Here is a 16,117-nt window from a genome sequence, read left to right on the forward strand (position 1 = left end):
GAAAAAATTGGTTGAAAAAAAGATAATAAAGATAAAATCTTTTGGACATAAATGTCATTGTTTAAGCGTTTTTTTTTTTTTTTTTTTTTTTAAACAAAAGAGTTAAATTACACAGGTTCCTTTTTTTTTTTAAATCACATGAAAATGAATGGGACGTCTTGAATAACTGTCTTAAATAAACAGTTCTCTGGCTTTAAAAAAAAAAAAAAAAAAGTGGTCCACTCCTAAATCCGTTCCAGGCTTTGCCTTATTCACTGTCCCACGCCAGCATTTGAAAAGGCACCATGCTTGATGTAGTAGTGGGTGCTTGCTCACACAGGGAAGTTGTTGAGACCGTCCCTGCCTGGAACCAAACCACTGGGAATTATTACTGATTTCAATAAATACCTGATGCCATGGATGTCCAGTTTCTGGAGGGGCTTCTTGTTCCCCTGCTCTAAAGGGACACTAGGTTTTCCTGAGGAAGCCAACAACATATAGTTTAAAAAGCTGAAGCTGAAGTGGAAAACGTAAGTAAACTGATGCTTGGTGTGATTTATGATTTTCTTTAAAGTAAGAAAAAACATGACAGTTCATAATGAGGTGTATTTATTTCGGCTCGAAGGCCTGATTTTTAACAGTGCACCTTTCTCACTGTTTCAACTTGCACGCATCAAGCTGTCACTTTAAATCTACAGTTGTTAGGCTACTGTATGCAGTATCCAAGCAGCTCTGCACCTGTTAAGCCTGTGTGCCTGGACACGGGCTCTGTAAAATTGAAACTCAAGACATTTCAGCTCTTATCTTTATTGCACCGCTCCAGGTAAGACACAGTCACTCAGGCTGAAAACACTTTTATTCTAAAATCATTTTGACCACCACAAATTGCTTGAGCTGATGAGCTCATTTATATATTTTTGTAGTGTACTTGGACTTTTTTTGCTGGTACAATCGATAACTAATAATTGTGATGGATGAAGAAATATCTGCTGCAAATCAGCCACTTCCAGTGCTCTTTTTCCCCTGCTTTGCAGCGTGGGCAGCATAACAAAGGCCTTTATCACACTCAGCCGGTAGCCATCCCAGTGAGAAAAGAGGTGGGTACTCCCCCATCCGAGAGCACAGTCCTTGGGGATTTTTTGATTTGATTTGAGAGGGTTGAGTGTGGTTGACCGGGTTTGAAAGACAAGGAGATTTAAAGAGACAGACAACTGATGTGACACTCAGGGAAATGCAACCTGAAGCACAAAGGTAACTCTTCATCTCTCATACTCCCTCATCAAACATATTTTGTACGAAATTTGTGCCCTCAAGTCTAAATTTGGACAGTTTTAATTAGGAGTTTGCTTGTGTAATAAGTTTTTCTTTAAATCGAGCAGGTGGTTGTTTTGCCCGCTGTCACATGACACACACTGGTAAGCAGCTATAACACTGAGTAGCTTTTCTATAACACACCCACATATACTCTGGAGGCTGTGTGTGTGTGTATGTGTAGGAATGCATCGGCCGTAAAGCGACTCCTTTGTTATTATGAGACTGGAAGTATTGTGAACAGTGTATCAGCTTGCTGGTGGGAGTGGAAACATGACTCTTTGCGGGTGCTGTGATCCCTCATGAATAACTGAAGTTTCTTGGTGGAAAGGAAGGGAGGAGGCAAAATAATCACCAGTTTGGGATTGTATCAACCATGCGATGAGTGTTAGTGAGTGTAAGTAGGTAGGTAACAGCAATAAACACTGTTTTTCACATCCATTCAGAAAGTATGAAATGTGGAACTGTCTATGTACTGGAACCACTTCGAAGCCGATGAGTTATTGCTTCAAAGCACACTCCTAGCAATAGTTGTCTCTTGTTGATGAGGAAACTTTACAGAAGTGAAATCTGGAAACTACGGAAGACATAAAGGTTAGGAACAGGAGGGAGAGTTGAGGCGTGCTTGAAATAGATGTTTGAGTTTGACCGTTGGCCTTACCCAACACTCGATCACACTTTTAAAACAAGACAAGCCCACCACACGTGTGGAGGTAGAGTATTCTGGTCCTGAAGGAAGAATCTCACATAAAGTTGGTAAATGACACCACAGATCATGTTGTATAGATAAGGGGTTTAGAATAAATAATACATGTATAAAAGAAACGGTGATATATATGTATATAAGCAGTAGGGACTTATAGTTAAGAATAATAATCTTAGGATGTATTAGATAATGTTTCATTCTTGATGATTATGTCCATTAAACCTATTTACTTATGTATTCTAGTTTTAGCTTGAACACCATTATTTTTGATATTTGGATCTGATCTTAAAGTAGAGATGATATCTCTGCATAAGTTCCTCAACGCTGTTTTGTTTTTACAACACTGTAATGTCTGCTCAGATAACAGCAACCTGTCCCCTAAACAGGTCAAGGGATCACTAAATCAGCAGTGTGTGGACAATTTAACCTCTTCCACTTGTCTTCTTTCTTCACTTTGTATGATATAACTTTTTGAAGAGTTGAAAAACTGCTTAAAAATGGCCTACGTATAACGTATTTGGTCTCTGCTGCTGGAAACTGAAGATTTCCAGTTTTGCTTAGTTTCGTGTCATCCTCAGTCTTTAATGTGAAAAAGATTACATTTTGGACCACAAGCATATTTCTACGTAAAAACACAAACACCCAAATCTAAAACCAGTGTTTGTTCCAGAGTAAAACACTGTGTTTAAAGTCTTATAACATCTTTTATCTCTCTTTCCCATTCTGCAGGCTTTATTGTGTCAGTGAGTCTAGTCACTCAGTGTGTTTTGTGAAAGCATTTGTCTGGCCATCAGCACTCCAAAACTGTTTACTCTTTTCTGATAACTGTGTAGCAAGCAATTACGAGCTACTCATTAACTCTGCAGGACATAATTAGCTTAGAGCCTTTTTGCTATTGGCATCCCTACCATTACCAACTGACTTGGAGTTAAGGTAGCTCTTCGGGGAGAGCGATAAATGTGCTAGATGTGACCCTGCACTCAAGACTATGATTTCTTAATACTTGAAAGTTTAGGGAACGTATACAGTGAGGAAAGGTAATCTGTGACAGAGTGGAAGGTGACCACAACAGATATAATACAGTATAAATATGTATACACATGTGAATGGAAACTTAAAATCTTAAATTCAATTTAATTAACATTTTTTTTTAACTCTATAAACTTATTTTCACTTTTCATTAGTGACAGTTGGCCACATAAAATAGAAAAAGAATAGCCATTGTAACTCTCATTATATATTTGTCTATATATTTAAAATAGAATAATTAAAATAAAGTTGTCTGTCCAACATTTGAAATGGATATTTTATGTAGTTTTGTTCTTTTTTTCTAAAATTAATAAGATGATTGCTTAACCAAACTGTAATGTCAACATGATACGAATTAAAAAACACATATGAACAGACAAAACTCAAGCCCAGCGTTATTTAGAAAAGGTGAGAAAGCACAACCAAATATATAATCCCTACACTTAACAGCTGATATCACATCTAATATGAGAATCCTGTGACAAAAATATATAAAGCAAACAAACAAACAAAAAAGTCATGTTTATAAGTTCAGCTTTGATCCCTGTCAGATGACAGCATGGAAAAACTTCATTCGGGCTTCTTGCTCACCTTTTTTTTTTTAATGTAAAACATATCTGCTCCAGTCTTCACTGAGTCTCACTTTCAGTGCTTCTCTAACTGTTTGCATTTTCTCACTTTGCAGCGTTTTTTGTAGAGCTACCACGTATCATCAGATTGGTGGAGATGCGCTCTTAGATTAAATGTCTTCTATTTTCTGCATTTGTTGGGATCCCGGGAAACCACGGTGCAAAAAAAGAAAAGAAAAGCGCTGTGCTGTGCTGTTCTCAACTGACATCCAAATATACTCTTGTTATGTTCTTTATCATCCTTTAAATAAATCCTAAAAAGGACATTGGTTAGCCTATTATCTAAATCACTGTATTTGGAGGGAAAAGTGAAAGGGGCTTGTTGGACAGAATACATTTCACCCTAAAGTTGAATATGACTCTGTTCAACTGCATACAGTACCAGACAAAAATTCGGACCTAATACCATTCAAAATGAACAGGTCCAAACTCTTGACTGGCATTTGTATAGATGCCAAACAACCAAACAAAGGCTATTCAGCTAAAACAGTTGCATTAAAGCTGCAGAAATGTCTACATGGATACGTGAATGAAACTGAAATGAATTTGCATCTGTCATAACAAATTAAAAACAAGACAGTACAAGCGGAGGCACTCAAAGCTGTACTCATGTGTTTCTTTTCATATGTCACACATTTAATTTCAATACCAACTACAGCAAAACTTTTCACTTGCAGGCATCCTTGACCTACTTTCTGTCAGGGTCTAAGATAAAGTAACTTTGGCAGTGTGGCAGTGGCATATTTATTTTTAAGCTGCTCTCTCTCTTATTTGAGAGGAAAGAGTAGACCGTGTTTCCCTGAGGTTTGGACAGATGAGAAGGCTACTAGAGTTACATGCAGTTAGAAGAGTTTTTTTTTTTTTTAACTCACATGAGCATGAGCATGACAGTGCATGCACACGTTGAAAAAAAATCACCAGAGCATGGATACAGTTAATTTGACTTAAACTAGTGTTATTATCAATAGAATAGTTTGATACTGTGGTGGTGAACACAGCCTCACAGCAAGAGGGTTTCAGGTTGAAATCCCAGCTGGGGCCTTTCTGTGTGGCGTTAGCATGTTCTTCCCGTGTATATGCGTGGGTTCTCATTTCTGACTCTAGATCGACCCTGGGAGTGAGTGTGAGCGTGACTGGTTGTTTGTCTCTGTGTGGCCCAGTGATGGACTGGCGACCTGTCCAGGGTGTACCTGGCCTATTATCCAATGGTAGCTGGCTCCAGCCCCCACGCAACCCTGAGTTGGATTTAGTGGGAATAGAAAATGGATGGGTAGATAGTTTGATACTCCAATTATCCCCAAATAGAAATGTTATTGTCAATAACATGTAATGAATGGTGATTAGAATAAAATAAACAAAAATCTGAGGAAGTGAAACAAATTGTCATTGTCACAAATAATGATTATGTAAAACCACTGCTGTAGGAAGCACTGCTAGTCCTTATCGAAGCAGAGCTGAAAGAAAACCTCTGACTGACGACTCTCTTCTTTAATCACTGTCATAATGGGGGTGTGCAGTGTTGTCATTAAATTAAGCAGTGTGTTCAACATTCATCTTCACTCAATGCTCTATTGTGCAGATATCAATGGAATAGTTTGTTATTTTTGGAGATCTATTGCCAAAATTCAGATACGCCCCTCTACGCCCCTTCTTACTCATTCAACTCTGTCGAACCGCGGCCATTGCAATCAAATCTGGTCACTAATGCTTTCCTGGGGTGAGACCTCTGGATCTGTGCTTTATTCATACTCGGTCATAGAGGCTTATGCTCCTTCTCAGCTTCTGGTACTGCCATTCCTACGACCAAGGTGGTCTCGGTACAGACCTAATAGTGAAATGAGCTGACAGATGTTATCAGAGCCGGGACATCCCTTTCTACCTTTGAGAATCTCTTGGAGACCCATTATGTTGAAGAACATCCCTGGTATAACACCCACACTTTGCCCTTCTTTATGTGTTTTCTGTGCACTCTGTACCTGAAATATGTTTCAGCACATCATGTTTACACCAGGGTTCCTTACTATTCTGAAGGTTGAATGTTGTTCCTCACATGTAAATTGTACAGGACAAAAGCGTCTGCTAAATGATTGAATGTAAATTTATGCCCAAACCCTTAACACGCGGCATGAGATTAATGGACAATGAGAGACTAATGTTAATTTAAGGGTTTAAAGAATCAATAACCAGACAACACGATGGAAACCGTGCACCTCCCAAACACACAATTTTAAAATTGCCCATAATTGCAATTTGGAAAATATGCAAGTTTTAAAGGTTGTGAAAGCAACTGCGTGTGAACTGTAGAGATTGTGTCCATGAAAATAACAGTTATGTTGCAAGAATAATGTATTTTGACTCTAACTATGCTAATTTTTCCTTACCAAACAGTTTCCCTTTCCAACTTTAATTTTCTTCCAGTTTTCACTGTGGTTGTAAAAGATCTATCTGCATCACAAGCTGCAACGCCATTAAAACCACTCAAACCACTCAAACAATGTCCCCAGTGATCTGCTCCTCTTACTCAACTGATGTCTATAATTTGGACTCTGTTATGAAAACATATAGTAATTTGGAGATGTTATTGTATAATTAAGCAGCGGGCCACATGAGGCTGTGCTCCATTGTGAGTTCAGAGTGGCTGTGAGTCATTGCACGGATACATTGTAGCAGAGTTTAATGATTGAGAGGAAAATCCTCAGATGACTTTTTGTGCTTTTAACATGAAGGCAGTGGCCACATTTCCCATTACTTATTGATTTCTTTGGTTCTAATGTGAAACATTTAGGGTGATCTAATGGCAGGAATTCAGTATACTATTTATAACCATGCTTTCCTCAGTGTAGAAGCAGGTGTATGAATTGCTGTTTTTTTTCTTTACATTTGAGAGATCACTTTATATCCAGAACCACTGCAGGTGGTTATCCTCACCTCCATGTCATTCTGCACTGCCATGTCACTGGAGTAGCCCACAAGGACAAGCCAAAAACTGGCTCCAGTGCAGGCCTTTAGCCTACCATACTGTCCCTGCAAACTAGGGAAAGGTAAAGTGTATTCAGTTGGTTGTAATTTGCAATTTAAGCCACTAAATATCACCATATCTATATATATATACCTTTAAGTACTTTTTATCCATTTCTTTGTTGGGAAGATGGTTCACATGGCTTTTTTGTTTTTGTTGGATATCTATTTTTCCTTCCACAATTTCTTGCAGTGCTAGCTTCCTATTCTACAATAGGAATAACAATCTGTTTCAATTTCCTTGAGGGAACCTCCCAAAGGGATTAATAAAGTTGTCTATCTATCTAATAATCAATGCGTACAGCTCAATTCACAATGAATCATTCATTTTACTTATCACTCTTGTAGTATTCAAATGGTCTTGTCCAGAAATACAGCATGAATACAATAAATAGATTTTATTTGTATCATGACACTCACAAAATGGCTCAAAAATACATTTACATTGCTGGACTATGTCTACACTGACTCGTATGACATGAGTCTCATATCAACAGAACAATGAGTCTCAGTCCACATGGTCTGCTGTAAACACTGTGCACATTACAGGCCTGTTTAAAAGTGGGGCGGCAGCAGGGTCACAAGAAAGTACTTTCACCTCGAAGATACTTGACCCCTGAGCTCTGATGTTCAACAGTCACCTCTCCTCGGGTCAGCAGGCACCAGACGGCAATAAATGTCCTGGAGGCTCCGAGCCTCTCCAGTTCTAAACATCTTCTGTGTGAGTCTGAGAGATACAGACAGTGTGCTTGAAGCTGTAAATCAAACAGACAGATGAGCAACAGGTGGGGAATCACTAAGAACTGGCAGTGGGAGTGAGAGGAATGAAAGGAAATCAGGAGGAGAAAGCGGAAAATTTGTCCTGGAATAATGGAGATGAGAAACGGAAGGAAGATAAATGACAACATGTGTTAAAGGACCGAGTGAAGAATTCAAAAGGGCCAAAATCATTGATATAAAGAGGCTTATGCGTAGATAGAAGGTGTCCCTGCCATATAATTATATATCATAAGTATTAAATCTAGATAAACCCCTTGTGATGCATCAAAACATTTTTAATGGACTCTAAACAAACATTTATGTAGTTAGAGGACAATGCAAAGTCAATGATATACAGAAAAACAAAGACAAAACTAAATATGACAAACAGCAAATAAAAAAAAACTCAAAGGAAATAAAGAAACAGAAAATGTGAGAAGTTTGTTTTTAAATGTAAGAGCAAAACATTTTGAATACACAAAGTTGTAACAGTTAGTAGATTTAATTATTACTCCGTATGTCTGAGTCTGATGTCACATTGGATATCACATGTTTGAAGAGAGTGTTGAAAACATTCATTTTAAGACATTTAAGAATTAAAGCAAGACATGGGCCTTTTACTAAACTCTGAAAATGTGCCCTCAAAGGCTCATTTATCTTCTTTGCGCATCATTTAAACAAATCTGCAATTTTCAGGTCTTATTGGAGCAAAAAATCTTACACGCTCTGAATTTTGTGATCATACCGAAAACCTTTTGACCTTCCCATCATTGAAACTTTGTCTTACTGTCCAGTCTTTAACCACCATTTTCCTTTTTTTTTAAAAAATAGCGTCTTGTCTTTGATCTCAGTTTGCATTGAGATTTGTCAGTGGACTTATACTTCTGTACAAGCTCTTAAGTCATTTTTCTTTGTCATATGTTTAATAGAGTAATTCAGTTTCATTACATTTCTAAAATAGAAATATCTGAATGACTTTGATTCTCCTCTCCTTCACAGGTTGGCCAGTTGTTTGTCATTCTCCTCTCAACATGAGCTCCTGGGTGGTGAACAGGAAGGGAGAGCCACAGTACCGCCGGCACTTCCTGACAGACAACAGCATCTTTCATGGTAAGGATTAAAAACATAAATTTAAAAAAAGCTCAAAGAGTATTGTATGTCATTGGGATGGACACTAGAGGGAGACTCACTGCCACCTTTATGCTTGAAATAATCAAATCTGTAATATCAGACAACACAGCCAAGACAGTGTGTGAGATCAGTGAAATCATCTCACTGTTCACTGCAGCATACAAAGCCCTCTGCAAGCCACTGAATCGTTGTGTGATGCGCCGTGACTAAAAAACTGTTCTTTGACTTGGTTTTGGATACATACAGTTCACAAACACCTGTGTGCTTGCCTTGTTAGTCTTTACAGGGAAAATGTTTGCATTGTTTTTCTTGTAAACAACTTTTGCAGACACCCCCAACGCTTTTGTTATATCAGATAGAAAAGCAGCCCCTTTTTGCTTTTCTCTCCCCTAAAAGCGGAACTAAATCCAGGCATGTTACGGGATCAGTTTGATCTTGAGCTACAGGTTTCGAGATGGTGAGGCTTCCCACTGACAGATCCGCCAGACAAATCCGTGACAAATCTGATAAGTTGGTGTGCCTCTGTGGCTGTCAAACCCACAGCAGGCAGACCGTTTACAGTCGCCCCTTGACAAACTGCAGCCAACATCTACATCCTACTCCTGTGTGTTTCTGCTTGTGAGTTTGTGCGTTCCTGCTCGTTTCTACTGTTGTAGAAAAAAGGCATGACTGCTTCAGTACTCTTCGGTAGATGATGGATTCATCTGATATATACAGATGGTCTGTTTTGTTATCTGCCGTGCTAGGAAAAAAGGACAATGTCACATTTAAAATCACATTTGTTGTAATTTCACTTTTTTTCATCTTTAAATGTATTTATTGAGGCCCAAGTTGAACTTGTGGGAGTTTCAGTGTTGTAGTAGTGACATTTGTCCCAAGTATGGAGTGGAAGTCTCAAAGTCAAAGTGGGTGATACCTCCAAAGGTGGTGGAGAATGACAGAGCTAAGACCCTGTTGGACTTGAAAAGCCAAACTCATAATCTGGTGATGGATAACCTTCACAGCAGCTTGAACATGTGAGCCATTTTGTAATGGAAAAAAGAGATTGTAGGCTACATGACAAAAATATATTACAAATTAGCTCACATCTTCAAGCTGCCACAGAGGTTTCCAGGGATAAAGGGAAGAAATTCGAGCAAAGTGTCTGGAAATGAACTGATGTATCTTTGCCGAACTTCAGGTCCTGTTATTGTCTGCCTGTAATCATTCCTTCATGTCTCTGACAGTCCGTCCTTGTCACCCCAAACCGTTGAGTAAACCTCTGTCTCTTTTCCCATTTATTTTCCACATGACTTTGCAATGCTTTTTGTATTTTCCAAGTAATTTCCTGCAGCCCTTTGTGAATGGTTAAGGGGTTCTGTTTCGACCATGGTTCATAAATCAGTCATTGGGCGGAAGCTCTGTGATCAGGCAGGTGTGCAATAGGTGAACACTTAATCAAAGTGAGCGATCACTGGTAAGCCTCAAATACCCGCAGATGAAACGCACACACGTGCACACGTGAATCATCTAATGGAAGACATTGGCGTTCAGACGTGGCTTTTTGTTAATCGAGACAGCACTGGCTAATTGATTTGGTCACCTCTGGCTTTCAGTGTTTGAACTGTGTGCGCGTCTCTGCAGTGAGTGAGCTCGGTCACTCCGTATTTTTCTCCTGCATTCTTAAATGAAATGGCTTTCGTGTAGACCAATGAACAATACTAATCTGAGAGCTCCAGACTGACTAGACTTTCATTACGGAAATGACTAAGCCAGGATGATACGCTCCTGGCTGGACTCAAGCACACTCACTCACACACGCTCATGCACAATTTAAAAGCTTAAAAACTGCCAATTAATTAATGTTTAAACGAAACAACCTTTGCCACAGTCAGCCAGTGTATCCCTCTCTCTCTTGGGGGCTCCATTATGTAAACTGCGTCTTTGTTGTCATAATGTGTCTCCGAGTAAGTACTGATTCCTAACCTGAGGAAGACTCGGATAGAAACGGCCGGCGTAAAGTGGATCACAGCTTTGGCACCAATGCGTAATTATGCTTTTTTCCACCCAAGGCTAAACGCTGAATAATAGTAGCTCTCAAACGAACAAACAAGCTTTGTTTGGCATGAAATAATTCGTCAAAACTGCGAGCCTGTGAGGCTTTGCAGACGAAATGTCCAAATGGTCAACTCTGGTAGCTGAACTGCTCTGTGCGCTATCAGTACCTCTCGTTCACTCCACGCCCGTCCTAAGCTGTCGCTTATTAACATCCACTCTCCAGTCAGCCTATCTAGCGCGTGAGGAATCGGCTTATCGTTTTGCCTCTGTTGCGCCTGATGAGAGGAGAGGATGTGCGCGCAGAGCAGAGGGTGTGAGGATGTGAGAGGTTTGGCTGTTTGTGAATCCACTCAGCAGACCGCACAGAGAGGCTGGTGGTGAGGAGCAGTTTTTCTCTGGGGCGTTTGGACAAAAACGAATTAAAAAAAAGTAACACTTCATGCTCATGGTGCGCATCTTTTAAACATCTAATCATCATGGGGAAATTGACTAATCACGCATTTTTGGCACATTTGGGCATTTCAAGCTGCTACCAGTAGGAAATAAAAATGATGTCCAAAGCGCATGGAGGGACCTTGTGATCCTAACAACTCCAATTTTAAATGGCAGAGCTCGAAGTTTGCAAGAATCTGAGTTTTGAGAGGGGTAAGTGATTTTTCTTCCCCCCTTTTTGTTGGTTTAGTTATTTCAGCTGAGTGCAGTGTTCATTTGGGTGCCTCGTCGCTCATGTTGCAAACAGCCTGGAGCCCAGTTTCTTTATTGCGCTTGTTGTTGTGGAGAATTTCAACACCCACACTGCTACAAACACTCGAGAGAGGGATCTTAACTGGTGGATATTCAATTCAAATCTTGGATACATTATGCAATAATTCCACTGATGCTTGTATGCATTTTGGATGTATTTTCATGTGAATTTGTAAGCTGTTGAGTGGCATTGGCTGCTCTCTTGTTCTCTTGATGAAGAGCAGCTGTAGAGCATGCAGGAAACTGTCCCTGGTGCTGAAAATGCCCCTTTTGTGTTTGTCACTAGGGGGCAGAAAAGATTTGATTTGTCAACTTGAACATACTTGGTCCACCCTCAGTCCATAAAAATCTGCCACATCCTTTACAGACCTACATCCTCTGCACTGTTCATATATATCTAAATATTATTGATGTATAGGTCCTATCATCACAATACCTCGGTGTCACGTTTCCTGAGAAACTGACAGAGAACATAGCTTCACCCCATGCCATTGCTCCCTTGTAAGCTTAAGTAGATCATCTTGAAACCCAGGCGGGGCATGTTGAGCACGACACAATGTGGCAGAGCTTTGATGCCAAAACTGAAGCCCAAGCATTCTTTGGGCTATTGGAGCGACCATTTTGCTCTCATGAAAACACATAAATGTGTCAAGCTGTCAGACCCTTGCAGTCCTTTGGTTTGCGTGTTCTTTCTTCGTGATCATTGGGGTTTGAGGAGGGCCACCGCCTGCCTCGGTTGACACAAAAGGTTTCTCTTTTTTCATATTGGTAACACTTGTGCTCGATGAGTTGCATATAAGAGTAAGCTGAGGGAGGAAACAATCTGACAAGAGGAACATCAGTGGCTGCTAATCTTCTCCACATGGAGGGAATGGCTTCTCCATGTAAAATGTCTTTTCACTCATGTGTCTCTCTTGTACTGATGGTGATGAATCTCAGCGTGGGTCTCTCTGACTTCTCTCTTTTCCCTGTTATGTATCTGCCACACTGACACATCCTTAATGTAGCTGCAGGGCAGAGACACCAAGAGGGTAAACACTCTGTTCTGTTAAGATCTTCTCTGCTTTTTTATTTTATTTTATTTTTAAAGTTTCTTGTTATTTTCTCCTTTCCTTTCTTTTTCTTTGGTTCTAGAATTATAACTTTTTTGTTTTCCCCCCTTTTTCCACTTGCTCCCTAAGGACCATCATATGCATGATATTTCACTGATGTTGCACAGTAGTTGAGCCTGCATGCTGACTTAACCACTGGTGTGTCACATTTGTTCTTGCCTCAAACACATTTTTTCCAGCCTGTGGGGGTAGAAATTCAGCTACTAAAATCTACTTGGATTCTTCTGGTTATTATTGGTATGAATGGTCAGCCTGTTATTGTATTTACAGTGCTATACCTGTATCTAAGTGGGAAATAGGAGCAAAATATTCATAAAAATTGGAATGTATTTCATTTCCTTTAATCACCTCTCTAGATAATGAGATTTACAGAAGCTCGTTTCACTTGAATCCAACACTTTTAGTCTTCCTTGTGTCCATAAATGAAGCCCCAAATGGGAAGCTATGACTACCCTCACTGACATTTCTTGTGAAGAAGCAGAGATCAGACAGTTTGCGTGACAGTCTGGCTCTGCTGCCAAAGTTACTGTATCTCATTCTACACACAGTCATCCAGCCTGGCTCTGGGAGGAAGAGAAAAGAAGCTGTAACCTAGCAGGAGCGGTCGACGAAAGTTTGAAATGTGGGGGAAAAAAATGCACACATGGTCTCAAACGCAAGCAGGCTTCACTTCCCTCCTTTGAAGTCAGTGTTGAACTCCTCCACTTGGGGAACCCCCTGTAGCATCTTTGGCGAATGCATTATCATGCTGCAGTTGTCATGCGTTTATTCTCATTCCGGTACAGCACCACACTCTGCACCCTCGGGGGGACCTGGGATCCCATTTGGAGCTTTGGAGACTTGAGTGCTGCCTTGAGTGTACTTAATTAGGTGAAGGGAGTAACAATGAGATGAGAGTGTGTGTGTTTTTTCCTTTTCATTCCCCTGTGTTTCCTAACCTTTTATGTTGTTAATAAGTGGGCCTAGCAGAATATTTTTCACTTATTCCGTACAGTTTTAGCTAAATTAATTAGCTTTAACAGGTTTTTTAATTTGATAATAAACCATAAGCTGTTGACAGTGAAGACTGTCATTGCACTACAGTAGAATTTAAAACTTTTGAGCGTTAATCGCATTGGAAACACATTCAGTGGATTCCTTTTCTGATTTAAACCTATAGTTTGTTCAACCAAGAAAAGCAGTTGTAAACTGCTCAAATGGACCATGGTCTTAAAGTAATGTTTTGTGTGTTTCAAGTCAAATTTAGATCAGTACAAAACTAGCCTATGCAGGATCTGCAGCAGTGGAAATAGCTCAGCAGGCTGTTATTTTCAACTATTTATGTACACAATGTGTGCACAATGAAATTTGTATGCCTGCTAAAGTGATATGACAGCTAAGTTATTTTTTTCCCTCTTGGCAGAGGAAACCAAACAAGCCTTCTATAGATGGCTGAAAAGTTTGAAATGTTATCAGCCTTGTTGTACCCCAAACAGTGATGACACCGAAGAATGTTACACACTGGCAGCGGATGTACCACACCTTCCAAAAAGCATCACCATGCTCGTAGCTGAGATGATGAAATTAATCACATAACTGTGGACCAGTGTCACATCATAGTGATGAAAATAATGGGAAGCTACCACTTCACTTTGCACAGAAAGCTGCCAATGCTATTGTTCTGCCCTCCTTACATAAACTAACTAACTACTCACACATTTCCTTAAACAGATACACAATATGGGATATTTACAAAGTTTAATGTATGAGCTGCTGGCACATAAAAAAGATTTTACCCAATGAGCTACCCCCCCAGTTAATTCAAGCAGATGTGGACTGTGCTAATATATTTAACAAAACCTGTTTTCACACATGCAATTCAGCCTTGTACAGCTTTAGTGCATGTGAGAATCTTAACATCGGAATAATTTTAGCCGGACTTTTGAAGAACTTTACCCAGCAAGCACCCCCACACAAACAGTTGGTAATGTCCTATTAATTTAATATGTGAAGAGCAGACGCTTGTATGAAGGATTTGCTAGGGAGTCTTCGTGCTGGCTATATTGCTTCATACTCTTTTTTAAGTCTGTATGTTCATTTCAGTCAGTAGCCTCGTACACTAACTTTGATGTGTAGAAAGTTAAACAAAACAATTTCCAAATGGTACTTCTTGCATCAGGTCCAGCCTTGTGATACTTTACTAAGATGCCACTTGACATTATTCCCTCAGTGGGAGCATGTTTCACTTTAAGAGACTTCTGTTATTCACATTCGTTTATGGAAAATTGTTTACGGGGCTGTTATACTGTACTTTGTGTGTCAGTGTGGATTTGGTGGGGTGTGTGCTGAGTGGGACTTAAAAGTTGTAATAATTGGGTGTGTGCTGCTATATGCAGATGGCCATGTAGCCAGGAATTTGTTGCATGTGCACCATCACTCTTTCTGCAGATGGTGACCTTTTGGAATGAGGTCTATTGTGTAGATATCACAACTGGAACATGTATGTCCACAGGGGCGCCAAAGTTATCAATATGCAAGGCTCCAGCGAAGTATATTTGGCCTGTGAACGTGATTATGCAGATATGTTCGGGAGTTCATGTGTGAAAAAAAAGACACACAGAATAGTTTCAACAGTCTCATTTAACTCCCAATAGGAAGAAAAAAAAGTGTTGCAATTCCCTTATGTAACATTTTGATCTCAGAGACACTTTGGTCAGACATTGTCAGAATAACAATGAGCATGACTATAGTTTTTGACAAGTTAGAGGATTTATTTACATCTGTGGTCAGGTTTTAACAGAGCATCGGAAAAAAAGTGTGTTTTTCTGTATACAGACTTCATGTTGTGTCTGTGTTCATGCTGGTTTTCTCTGTGTTTCCTTTCAATGGCACATCAAGTGGATTGTAGGCTCCAAGCCTGTCCCACATGTATGAATGTTAGTGTATCTTTGCCTGCATTAATCTTGGTTGACAACGGATTCAGGCTGTTTACCTGCTCCCCACCTACCACATGCTAGTAAAGCCACCAGAACAGAAAAAAGAAAAAGAAGACAAACCGAATCAGTGAGGTGCCATATAATCATTGTGTTCATGCTTGAACAAATATGACCACCCAGCAGTCATTTTGTAGGCCATCCTATTGGTGGAGCAGGTGAACAAATTCACATTTTGGCAAGGCGCTAGCTTTGTAGTGTCACAAATGTGCTGCTGCATTCCTCCCACCTTGATTTCCCCACACATTTATCCAGAAGTCATCATCTGTCTCAGAGCTGTATGCCTGACTAATTTAATTTCATAAGCTGCTGAATATCCTGGGAGGAACAGTGAAACAGGAAGGAGACTGGATGACATAAACTCAAATTCCAGAGTATAAATTAAATGAAGACACAATGGGATTACACAAGGTGTAATTTGGGGTTTATCATCTTCTTTTTACTTCTCTGTCGTGATATTAGAAAATGATTAATAAAATTAGATGTTTTTAAATCAACGAATATAACAGAAAATTAGCCACAAAATTAATTTGCAGAAGATTGCGCAGTGAAGATCCCCAGAAAAGTCTCACCAGAAACCATTCGCTGAACAATCAGATTCTGATGAAAACGGGATTATTGCTTCCACATTATTGCCTGCATACCCCGCATTTTTATCACACATCACTTGACATCAGTGCCAAAAAAATT

At 39.7% G+C, this 16,117-nt stretch overlaps 1 protein-coding gene across 5 annotated transcripts in view; it reads left to right on the forward strand.

Moving 5' to 3' along the window:
* The first annotated feature begins 305 nt into the window (after positions 1–305).
* Positions 306–16,117, forward strand: part of plch1 (phospholipase C, eta 1) — a 61,197-nt gene continuing 45,385 nt past the window's right edge. For 4 of the 5 annotated variants that reach the window (XM_075473267.1, XM_075473268.1, XM_075473270.1 and 1 more), the window contains exons 1-2: positions 306–509; positions 8,431–8,541. In XM_075473267.1, coding sequence (XP_075329382.1) covers positions 8,463–8,541 — 79 coding nt within the window. In that variant the 5' untranslated portion in view covers positions 306–509; positions 8,431–8,462. Of the gene's footprint in view, positions 510–8,430; positions 8,542–10,891; positions 11,245–16,117 lie in introns of those variants that run through there. The other variant, XM_075473269.1, reaches the window with a different exon arrangement.

The sequence above is a fragment of the Odontesthes bonariensis genome, chromosome 9 (assembly GCF_027942865.1).
Source record: "Odontesthes bonariensis isolate fOdoBon6 chromosome 9, fOdoBon6.hap1, whole genome shotgun sequence".
Classification (NCBI taxonomy): domain Eukaryota; kingdom Metazoa; phylum Chordata; class Actinopteri; order Atheriniformes; family Atherinopsidae; genus Odontesthes; species Odontesthes bonariensis.